The following is a 12,500-nucleotide window of genomic DNA, read 5'->3' as shown; positions in this document are numbered from 1 at the left end:
TAGGACACACCTGTACCTGTAGGACACACCTGTACCTGTAGGACACACCTGTAGGACACACCTGTAGACTGCTGTCTGCGTTCATCTATTTTAACATCGTCACCGTAGGCAGCAAATAAAAGCTCCAAATATCTCTTTTTATGTGGAGAAACTCTGAATAATGAAAGTAGAAGTTTACCCTCCAACATCACAACCACCAACACCAACAACACCATCAACAACCAACAACAACAACACCATCAACAACACCATCACAACCACCAACACCAACACCAACAACACCATCAACAACACCATCACAACCACCAACACCAACACCAACAACACCATCAACAACACCATCAACAACACCATCACAACCACCAACACCAACACCAACAACACCAACAACAACACCATCACAACCACCAGCAACATCACAACCAACGCTAAAAACACCAACAACAACATCACTACTACCAACACCATCACTACCAACAACAACACAACCAACAACAATAGCAACTACACTATCAGCAACCACCACAACCAACAACACCATCACAACCACCACCAACAACACTACAAACACCATCACAACCACCACCAACACCATCACAACATCCAACAACACCAATACTATCAATACCACCACCATCATCACAACCACCACCAACACCACCATCACAATCCCCAACAACAACACCACCACCATCACAACCAACACCAACAACACTACCAACATCACAATCCCCAACAACACTATCAACAACACCATCACCACCAACAACACAACCAACGCCACCACCACTGATGCCACCACCACCACCAACAAAACTACCATTTTGATGTTCTTTGCTAACATGCTAACACTTGCCGTCGGCATGTCCTTTTTAGGTGTTTTTCCATGAACCAAAGTGTTGGTTGAGTCATTTTCTCTCAAGACCACACTCATAAATTGTTTGGCGGCGCTAAAGGAAACACCGGCGGCTCCACAGAGTCCGTAGGAGACATCATCGGGGGACCCCGAATGTCTGCGCGGAGCGTTGTGCCAATCCATCAAGTGGATGTTTAACCGGTCGGGGGAATCACCAGAGCTATTAGGATTCACCCGCCGGGACAACAAGGACCTCTGTACCCAATTTCATTGTCACCCGTCTAAGTGTTGAGATATTTCAGTCTGGACAGACGGACGGAAACACAAACATCCTCCCCGGAGTCATGAGGGGCCATAAATCTGTTCCATGTGAGGACGAGACAGGCGTTGCAGGATTGTTATGTATTAAACGAATGAGCAAACATCGCAGGAAGAAAACAGTGCAGATGAACATCGTTATATCAAACAGAGCGTCTGTGAAGAGCACAAACATTGGCACTTTTATTTCTCCGCCATCGTTCCCAAAATCCCCTCTCAAGGACAAACAGCTTGCGCTCGGTAGAAACTGAAGGTAACGAGCGGCGTGGTCGTGCATTTTTCCACACGAGCCCATTTCTTTCAATTTTGTGTGTGAGCTTTTCCGATATCGCTGCAAATTTCCCCAGAGGACGAGAGAAGTTTACTTTCTCTGAGAGTTACTGCTCGTACTGTAAAGCGCGGCCGGCGTCCTCGGTCGTGTCCAACTCAAGGCCCGCTGATGATTTACAAAAAAGACATTTTGAGCACCGTCTTCCCAAAGAAATGGGCAAAAAAATTATAAAACATGACAAAAAAACTAAAGATGAAAAATAAAATGTGCTGTAGATAAGTGTTATGTCGTTATCAGCTGCAATGACCTAAAATAAATAAGCAGCTTACTCGTCACTGCCGGCGTTATTAAACCAATTTATATTGTTGAATATATATTCACAAATATGTTATAAACACTTTACAAATGTAAAACTCCTCATTGGAATGATGAAATTTCACCTTTTTTTGATCCATTGAATTCATGAGTACATTTAAATAAATATCTAGCTTTGTAATTTATCCTCCAAAATAAAATAAATAAAAATATGTACAAAATAAATGTATAATAAATAAATAATAATAATTTTTTAAAAATAATACAAAAATGATGTATGTATAAATAACAAAAATAATCAAATGAAATAAAAAATATACATACAAAATAAATATATAAAAAATAAATAATATTTTTTTTAAAAATTTAACAATAATAATAAAAATATATAAAACATAAAAATGAAAAATAGTAATAACAGTAAAATAAAAAAATGCAAAAAAATATATCATGTATTACATTTTTTATTTGTATTAACTCCAACAAACTGGTCGTCCGGCGCTTGACAGAAGCTGCTCTTCAAAGACGGACAGCTCCAAAAGGGTTTCATCAGCATTCTTAAAATGAGGTGGCAGGTAGTTCACGACAGAGGCCGCTCGGCTTCTCGCCAAACCTTTAGCTCATTTTGACTGATGCTGTATAGTTTTCCGCAGAGAGAAAGAGAAAAAAAACCTGCTGAAGTCAAGTTAATGATCCATGTTCGGCAGCGTTGAGATGTTGGCAAGACCTGGTGGCCGAAACCCCCATGATGCATCACCGCCGAGGAGGGTCTTTTCCATTAGCAGTAACTCCTCGTGTCAAAACCCAAACACTCTCAGCCGCCGCCGCCGTTCGGCGACACTCGCTGTAATCACACGTGGAGTGGCAACAGATGGCTGAGTGGCTGATTGAATCGCATTATTAATTTCTCCCTCAAACAGGTGTCGCTATCAGGAAGCCGGCAAGCGTGAGCTCCTGAAAATAAACAACCTGTCACAGTTGAACTCATCCGCCCTCAAACAGGCATCGGATCCCCTTTTGTTCGCGTGCGTCTGTTGTCGATCAATAACCGCGTTGACGACACTTTTGCGTGAGACAGATGCGCAATAAAGAAAAAGGCCTTTTAACGTCCCGGCGTCAATACTCGCACCACCTCCAGAAGAGATTTGACCTCCATGTTGGAATATAAAAGCCTTCATTTATGAAACAAGAAAGAAGAAAAAAAGAAGATTTAAAAAAAAAAAAAAAGCCATTTACTTGCTTTTACGTCGATTTCCCTCCGCGTCAGCATTCACAGCGACTTAGTCACGGGCCGACGGCTTTAATACTTCCATCATTCACAGCGAGGGAAAGTGTGCCAGTCAACTCAGTGAGTCAAGACTGACCCGCGTGGAAACACATTAATACTGCAGATGAAATACTGGCCCAGATGTATAACATGAGAGTGAGGTCATATGTATTTTTTGTGGACGGCTACATACTGTACGTCCTCGGGCAGGTGGGCGCCGAGCCAAACCGGCATCACGGGCGGATTAAAGATGACAGACTAGCTTAGAAAACCAGAAATAGTACGACGGTGTCACACTGTGAATGTGTCGCTGTGTGTCGTCGTCTCTCTTTACTCGTTGTGTCATCGGGGAGCTGAAGACCGTCATCAGTCTGGACAGCGCGTCCCGCATCGCGCTCACGTTACGCTACTTGCACGCTAGTTTTTGCTATCGTGTGTGTGTGTGTGTGCGTGTGTGTGTGTGTGCCATCAAGGCCCCCGTCCTCCTGAAGCGTGCCGTTAGCTCGTGATATCATATTTTCTTTAATCTCTCGCATTGCCGCCACTTTCTGTCTGTTTTCTGCCGAGATGAATATCATCACGCTGGACGTTAAAGAGAAAGAGCAGCCGGTCCCACCGGATGAGAGAAAAACAGAAAACTCCACACATGCATTATCATTTTAATAAGCGCCTGTTGCAGCTTCAACATTCAGAAGTAAATCTCTAAAAATGACTTTTCGCAATTAATTATTTTTAAGCTGGCAGCACTCAAATATTTAAATTGTCTGAATTGACTATTTATTGTTAACATAATTCACGATTTTAAGTTAACTTCACTTATTTAAGTTGTCTGAATTTACCTTTTAGAGTTAGCCCTCTTCATCATTTTGCTCCACTAATATTTACTGCAACTACATGAGCTGCTTGAACTTGATTATTTTCAGCTTTAACAACTTTAAATGCTACTTTAAGTAGAAATGTTGACTTTTTGTTGTGTTACAGTGTGTGTACAGGCAGCCACATGTCTGTGTGAGAGCAACACAACATTAATGCAGCTATTTGTATTCATAGTGGTGTTACAAAAGCATGTTGCATTACTGATAAGTGCAGGCTGACCACAGGACCCTCTCGTCATCACACCGTCCAGCTTTAGCATTTAGCATCCTCCATTCAGCACTTTGCACCTATTAGCATTCACCTCTCACTTAATGATATTAATTATATAATAATTATGCCTGCCCTTTCCAGCGCCGGAGCAAAGTGAACGGGCCATTAGTTCAGCATTAACACCTTGTCCTCCTGGCTCCAGCTTCGTGGGCTGGGACCTGCAGAACATCATCGTTCTGGACGCGGTGGAGGAGGACAGCCGGTCCCAGATCATGCTGAAGAAGGTCCAGTCGCCCGTGGTGCTGCTCTACTGCTCCAAGGACGAGGCGGTCTACGTCCTGGAGGAGGCGCGCTCGCTGGGCCTCACCGGGTTCGGCTACATCTGGATCGTGCCGTCGCTCACCACGGGGAACCCGGACATCACGCCCGAGGCCTTCCCGCCGGGGATGATCTCGGTGTCGTACGACGACTGGGACTACCCGCTGGAGGCGCGGGTCCGCGACGGCCTGGGCATCATCACGTCGGCGGCGGCCGCCATGCTGGAGGAGTACGGCGACATCCCCGAGGCCAAGACGTCCTGCTACGGCCCGATGGAGAAGACGTCCAAGCTGCCGCCCAGCGCGCTGCACAAGTGAGTCCAGTCGAGGGGATTTTGGGGAATATATGGAAGCCCGTTTCCGCCACTTTGATAAAAAAAAATGAAGATCCTGTAAGTCATAATTATGAGATACTATCTTATAATTATGAGATGCTAAATCATATTTATGAGATAGTATCTCATAATAATGATATCCTATCTCATTATTATGACTTAGCATCTCATTTTTCTGAGATAGTGTACTATAATGAGATATATCTTATTATAATTATGATATATATTATAATAATAATGAGATATATCTCATAATGATGAGATAGCATCTCATTATTATGAGATAGTTTCTCATAATTCTGACTTACAGGATCTTAATTTTTTTATGAAAGTGGCGGGAACGGGCTTCCATAGAAATATCTGTTTATCGGTGATGGAAATATTTAGAAATGGCGCAATTATAAAAGTTTCTCTTGAGGGTTTGCATATTTTTGTAACATGAAGAGAGCGTGTGTGTTGCTGCACATGATGTGTGTGTGTGTGTGTGTGTGTGTGTGTTTGTTTTAATGCATGGCTTCCTGCCACAGTCTATTTTCACCCCGAGTGATTAGAGACTTCCACCAAGTCTACTTTAAGGCTAGAGATTGAAGAAAGATGCAATTACTGGATGAGGAAAAAAAACACATGGGATTGAGAGTTAGAGCTAAAGGGGAAGTGTAGGAGTCAGAGAGAGAGAGATGGAGAGAGAGAGAGAGAGAGAGAGAGAGAGAGAGAGAGAGAGAGAGAGAGAGAGAGAGAGAGAGGGATGGAAGTGGTGAATGGATGTTTGAGGAGGGTGTTTGTGATTAAGGCGGCAAAGAAAGAGGCGAGGGAAGAAATTGAGACCAGGGTAACAGCGGGAAGCCGCTACAAATGAGTGCTCTCCAAAATTGAAGAGCTCCTTGATGAGTCCTTCTGTTCCTCTTCTCATTTAGTCCTCCTCTTCCTCGTTCCCTCGTTCTCTCTCCCTCTCTCTCGGCAGCCAGTGGGAGATGCTGCAGGCCTTGCCTGCTCTGTCTGGCTCTCTCCATCTGGAGGGGGGGGGGGGGTAAACTTGTGTTTACATCCCAATTGTTATTCTTTGTTTTATATTTGTGATGATGGAGTGTGAAGTTAGTAAACCTTAAGTCTGAATGCTGAATTGGATTCAAACTGTGCGGCGACGATGAGCTTCAACGAGAAGACGACGATGCGTTTTTTGGAGGTTTAATCGTCATCATTTCAGAAGAACAATGAGCATCGATGCGATCGGGATCGACCGAGCTGCCGGTCGGTTCGCTTTTGTCTCACATGGAGGCGTGAAAAAGAGTTTAAATGTTCAATGTTGTGTAGAAGCACAACATCCACAACGTACTCAATGTCCTGCAGGAGTCAAAGGAAGTCCAGTTTTTAGGAGATGCTTTCTGACTTTTACCCGACGAGGTCTCAAAAGTCTGCATGGAGATCAAAATGTCTGAAAAAAGAGATAAAAGAAGAAGATTGTTTTGTGTAATGGATCAATAACTCAACCAGGAAGGTCTTCATGGCTCACGCTGCATCACAGGTTGCTTATTTGTTCAACTTGTATCCTGCCAAAGAATCCACGTCAGCATTTTGGAGCCATCGCAGGAACTGGCTTCACACTGAGATGTGACCACATGTTGTTTGCTTTTTAGGTTCTGAGCAGACTCTTGTTGCTATTATGACATTTTGCTTTTGGGCTTCTGTTGTAATTTTACTGTAAAATCAGTCACACTGGATGAGAACCCATGAAGCAAAATACTGTTGTCCTTTAAAGGACGTTGGATACGTATGGAAGCCCATAAACGCAACAAAAAACAAAAGTCACAATTATGACAACAACAAAAATGTCCATAATTATGACAAAAAACTTCTTAAAAAAAGTTATAATTATGACAAAAAAATGAGAAAAGTTATAATTATGTCAAAAAACAAAAAAAAGTTATAATTATGACAAAAATCTAAAAAAATTGTAATTATGACAAAAAACAAAAAAAGGTAAAATTATGACGAAAATACAAAAAAGTTATAATTATGACAAAAAACTAAAAAAAAGTTATAATTATGACAAAAAACAAAAAAAAGGAATAATAATGTCAAAAAACAAAAAAAAGGAATAATTATGTCAAAAAACAAAAAAAAGTTATAATTATGACAAAAATCAAAAAAAAATTGTAATTATGACAAAAAACAAAAAAAGGTAAAATTATGACGAAAATACAAAAAAGTTATAATTATGACAAAAAAATGAAAAAAGTTATAATTATGACAAAAAACAAAAAAAAGGAATAATAATGTCAAAAAACAAAAAAAAAGGAATAATTATGTCAAAAAACAAAAAAAAGTTATAATTATGACGAAAAACAAAAAAGTTATAATTATGACAAAAAACAAAAAAAAGTTATAATTATGACAAAAAACAAAAAAGTCATGATTATGAAAAAAAAAGTTTGATTATGACAAAAAAATAAAAAAAAGTCATTATGACAAAAAAGTCATAATTATGACAAAAAATAATAATTATGACTTTTTTTGTCATGTGACTTTTTTCTTGTTGTTGTCATAATTATGGACCTTTTTTTCCCGTGGCGGAAATGGTCTTCCATACACAGAGGAAAATTACACTTTAAAGCAATGTACGAGGTGTATAATTGTTTTACCGTGCGCAGTGCCTGCTCACCAAAGTGTAAGATCATGTGTGTGTGTGTGTGTGTGTGTGTGTGTGTGTGTGTGTGTGTTGTTGCGCTTTAATGAGGTTTGTTGTCATGGAGGATTGAAGCTGAGGGCACTCGCTGAAGAACAGAAAAAAGTCTGGGGGGTTAAAGAACGCTGCCTGTTTAAAAAACTCTCATTTCCCTCCGTCACTGAGGTCACTGAGGCCGATGAGCGGCGCTCTGACATCACGGCGCTGTGACATCACGGCGCTCTGACATCACGGCGCTCTGACATCACGGCGCTGTGACATCACGGCGCTCTGACATCACGGCGCTCTGACATCACGGCCGTGCAGTTTGACTGGCGACGCCTCCGGTCCCCTCGACGAGGCTCTGAACTCCGCCGCCGCTCCTCTCCTTTTGTCAGGAAACACAGACGCTGAAAGAGAATCACCCGGGATACCCAGAGCCAGCTGACTTCCCAGCATGCTCTGCTGCCTCAGGTTGTTACCCAGGTGACGAGTGGCCGCAGATGGCTCTGTCGTGGGTGAGGGAGCTCAGCCAATAGGGCTTCAGGAGGGAGGGGGGGAACAGGATTGGTCGAAGGCTAGGTCGGGGGGGCGACGGGCCAGCGTGGGTTGTTAGAGCATCAGCGGTCTGTCGAGGGATATAGGAGGACATGGCGCACACACACACACACACACACACACACACACACACACACACACACACACACACACACACACACGCGGGCGGGCAGATGGGCTGCATGCAGAAACCTTCAGCAGCAGCGTGACATATTGGAGCGTTTGCGGCGGCTCACAGTTTTATATCCTTGGCATTAGCTCGGCGGGGGCGCCGCTCTACCTCGCTGTAAGCAAGACACGGATAGCGGGAGGGTCTTTTAAGACGTTCGGTATTTAAAAAAAAGGCCTCTCGGGGTGAAGTGTGACTCGGCGTCAGGACGCCGCCGGCGAGCCAAAGTAAGCCAGAAGCAGGGAAACAAAAAAAAAAGCTGTTTGGAAAAGGATCAAAAATGAATATATAGGTGGTGCTGAAATCACAGAGGAGGCTGTAGTTGTGTGTGTGTGTGTGTGTGTGTGTGTGGGGAGGGATGGGGGAAGGGGTCACCTCACTCACTCACTTCCAGCCCCCCCCTCCCCCCTCCTGACAGCTGTGAGGATGAATGCATACAGTCCAAGATGAATATGTTCTGCAGAGGAATGAAAAAATATAAAATAATAATCAAAACAGGAGACAAATGACCAACTAAGAGCAGCGGCCAGAGCGGCAATCAAACTGAGCGACTAGCTGGGCTTCATTTAAAATATGCGGCGTGTGTGAGCGTGTGTGTATGTGTGTGTGTGTGTGTGTATATGCGTGTGTGTGTGCATGTCAGAAACAAGAGAAATATGCCCGCCCCTTAAGAGAATGTTCTGCCCCGGCAGATTTACAGCGCACCGCTCACCTTGCTGTGGTGAACAGTCAGTGTGTATTTATCAGCGTGTGTGTGTGTGTGTGTGTGTGTGTGTGTGTGTGTGTGTGTGTGTGTGTGTGTGTGTGAAAGGCGTGGTGGCAGTAAGGTTCTGATAGGTTTTTGTAGTCTCTAGCCTTGATATATGAGGGTCAGAGCTCAGGAAACACACATGTAGGCATGTACACATTACACACACACACACACACACACACACACACACACACACACACACACAGTCCCGGGGCAGCGCTCCTCAATACGCAGCTTTGCTGATCATGCAGTTTGTTTCCAGAGTCGTTTAGCTCAAACTAAACACTTGAATTCCTCACGCACAACTTGTGTGTGTGTGTGTGTATATCGCACACAACCGCTTTGTGCATTCGTCATTTTTCACTGAGTCAGACACACAAACTATGAATAACAATTTTTATTTCTTTTTTAGAATAGACTCCATGATTCAACCTGATGTCACACCGCGGCTCATGCATGTTACACCAGCGCATCGTCACCGGCTCGCTGTTTAATATCCGTATTTCATTTTTTTGCAAACATGCAAAAACCTGGAGTTGTGTGCGTGTGTGTGCAGTTTGTGTGCATTTCATATGAGGCTGCAGGAGCGGCGATGTCCAGCGGGTCGAGGGTCGAGCTCACACTCAGACTGCTGGTCTGCGACATCATTTTGGTGAAGTAGAAGTGATGGAGGTTACAATACCTGCTCAGAAATACAACAATTAAAATGTGATGCATTGTTATTCGGGATCATATCACTGATGGCCGCATCTTGAACAGACACTCGGTCGATGTAATTCACTCTTTGCGTGACTTTTACTGTGCTGTATTCATAGTTTCACTGCAGGAAGCGCTGTACGACTCTTCAGAAAGACACTCGGTAAAGATTCCCATCATGGATTGAGTTCACCCAAATAACGCCGGCACATTTGGACATTTTCCGCGATCGTTTTCGGCGACGCCAGAGTCACTTCGGGCTTTGAAACCGAGTAAAAAAGGCAGCCGAGGTTTGACAAAATCTACTTTTGGACCATTTAAATCGGCCAATTAGCGTTTGGCTAGAGTTTTTAATGAGAGTTTTTATCTATACTGCCTTATCTGGAATCAGGAAAGGTCTTTAAATTAGCTTCAGCTACAGCTAGCATTTATCTCTTTGTCTCACACTTCCTAAAAATGTAACATCTCGGTGTTTTTTACCGTCGATCACGCGGCATAACGTCAGAAAGAGGCCGGTCTCGACTCCACTGTGACCGCTCTCTGACAGAAACACATAGAACCGGCTGTAGTTTGTCTGCAGCCGTCTGCATTGTCTTCGTTAGCCGCGACTAGCATGTGATTGACAGCCGCTGTGTCACCTCTCAGGGATAAATGAGTTGCTTTATGTTCCACTGCACCGAGAGCGAAGAGGCAGCGAGACATTAGAAGGGAGCGCAGTCTGCAAATCCCACCGAGGAGAAGAGTTTATTCATGTTTCATCGGAGGTAAAGGTTTCTCAGGAAGGCGCGAAACGCGATTAGCATATTGTCCACACTCCGCTATATCGGCCACGCTGTTTGTGTGCAACAACAGGACTCCTGCAGCAGCAGCTGTGTGGACATGTGTTGCATTCTTTACGCAACAGCACAACTTGTAAGTGTTAGCATTAATCTCGCGCCGCCCGGACTGAAAAAAGATCTGACAAAACAAAATGTACGCCGGGGACCACAGGAGGGGGCCGAGAGTCTGGTAGGACAGAGTCTATCTGGTCGCACAATCACCACGCAGGCCACACGCAACACACTTAACACACAAAACACACTTAACACACTTAACACACTTAACACACTTAACACAGGCTACCTGAGGCACGGGCGGGTCTTCAAGAATCATTATCAGGTCGCCTTAAAAGACCCAATTTAGCAGAGCTTGCAGTTGTGTGTGTGTGTGTGTGTGCATGTGTGTGTGTGTGTGTCTGTGTGTGTGTGTGTGTTGTTGCAATCCATAGATCACGAGTGCTGACAGTATACATCATCGCTTTGACTGGTCCTTGTCTTTACAAAGGATAGATGTCTCTATCTCTAACACACACACACACACACACACACACACACACACACACACAGACACACACACAAACACTCACACTCTTTCTCTCTGCAGTAAAGCCTCTTTAGCAACCAGAAAACATTCATTCATTGACGATGTTTACAAGCAGCCGACTATTATTATTATGATTATGACAATATTCTGAAGAAAAATGGCGGCTGAAGGAAAGAAAGATGGCGACTAAAGGAAAGAAAGATGGCGGCTGAAGGAAAGAAAGATGGCGACTAAAGGAAAGAAAGATGGCGGCTGAAGGAAAGAAAGATGGCGGCTCAAGGAAAGAAAGATGGCGGCTGAAGGAAAGAAAGATGGCGGCTGAGGGAAAGAAAGATGGCGGCCGAAGGAAAGAAAGATGGCGGCTGGAGGAAAGAAAGATGGCGGCTCAAGGAAAGAAAGATGGCGGCTCAAGGAAAGAAAGATGGCGACTGAAGGAAAGAAAGATGGCGGCTCAAGGAAAGAAAGATGATGGCTCAAGGAAAGAAAGATGGCGGCTGAAGGAAAGAAAGATGGCGGCTGAAGGAAAGAAAGATGGCGGCTGTCTTCCTGCCGTCCTGTGGCAGCAAACTGAACCTTTCTCTGCGCGCACACGTACTCATTGTTTCTTATTATTAACATAAATATTCATGCGCGAGCTCATATTTTGCCGGCTGCAGTGACAAACGAGACAAATTCGACCCATTTTACTTCCCCAACCCCCCGAAAAAAAAAGAAAAGATGGAGAAGGGAGGAAAAAAAAACACGGGAGGATATTTTTATCCCGACTGTCGAGGCTTACTGCTCCTCCTCTCCCGTCACACATCTCTCTCCCTCAATCTCTCTAATCTTCAGACTCTCACTTTCTTTTTTCAGGCGCTCCTTCTCTCTCTGCTGTCTCTCCACCTCTCCGCACCTTCCTCTCGCCCTCCATCCTCCTCCTCCTCTAATGAATAGAGAGATTACGGATATAATGGAGGCTGGAAAGGGAGAGGGATTGGATGGCTTGGATTGAGGGGGGGGGGGGGGGGGGTGACGGGGGAGAATTGTCGAGGTGGGCAAAGTAATTGTGTGCGTCTCTGTGTGTAAGTGTGCGAGGTTGTTTAGGGTCGCATTGCTCTCCATCCTCTGTATGTATCCTAGCAACGCCGAATCAGGTCCACCTGTTTGATGGGCGTCGGCCCAAAAAATCTTTGCACACACACACACAACCTGCCCATCCTCTCTACATCCTGGCATCTGTGTTGTATAACATGCTCCTCTCAAACAGCACGTATTGTGGTGATAATCCTGTTTGAATCAGTGTTTTGTCGTCTCAGAGCTGCACTGGATGTGTGTTTTTATTTTTTTTTTAAAAGCTGCAGGAGTCAGCGTCGTTACCTCGGAGTTACATCACGTCCTCTGCAGGGAAGAAACTGTCGAGAAGTTTTTATTTTCACATTTTATTTGCTGGTTTTTGCGTCAAAAGACATGAGAGAATGACAGAGAGCGCAGAATAATCCAAATGAGCAATAAAGGAGAGAAAATGTAGATTATGCAGACGGAAAGAAGAGAAACGACT

The 12,500-nt window shown here is 43.9% G+C and overlaps 1 protein-coding gene across 1 annotated transcript in view; it reads left to right on the top strand.

Moving 5' to 3' along the window:
- Nucleotides 1-12,500, top strand: part of grin2aa (glutamate receptor, ionotropic, N-methyl D-aspartate 2A, a) — a 126,030-nt gene that overhangs the window by 76,448 nt on the left and 37,082 nt on the right. The window contains exon 4 of the mRNA XM_068578739.1: nt 4,316-4,744. Coding sequence (XP_068434840.1) covers nt 4,316-4,744 — 429 coding nt within the window. The remainder of the gene's footprint in view (nt 1-4,315; nt 4,745-12,500) is intronic.

Source organism: Clinocottus analis, unplaced genomic scaffold (assembly GCF_023055335.1).
Source record: "Clinocottus analis isolate CAN_PGR_092001 unplaced genomic scaffold, fCliAna1.0.p SCAF_16, whole genome shotgun sequence".
In the NCBI taxonomy this organism is placed as follows: domain Eukaryota; kingdom Metazoa; phylum Chordata; class Actinopteri; order Perciformes; family Cottidae; genus Clinocottus; species Clinocottus analis.
The sequence above is the reverse complement of the archived record's forward strand: the minus strand, read 5'-3'. Positions and strand labels throughout refer to the sequence as shown.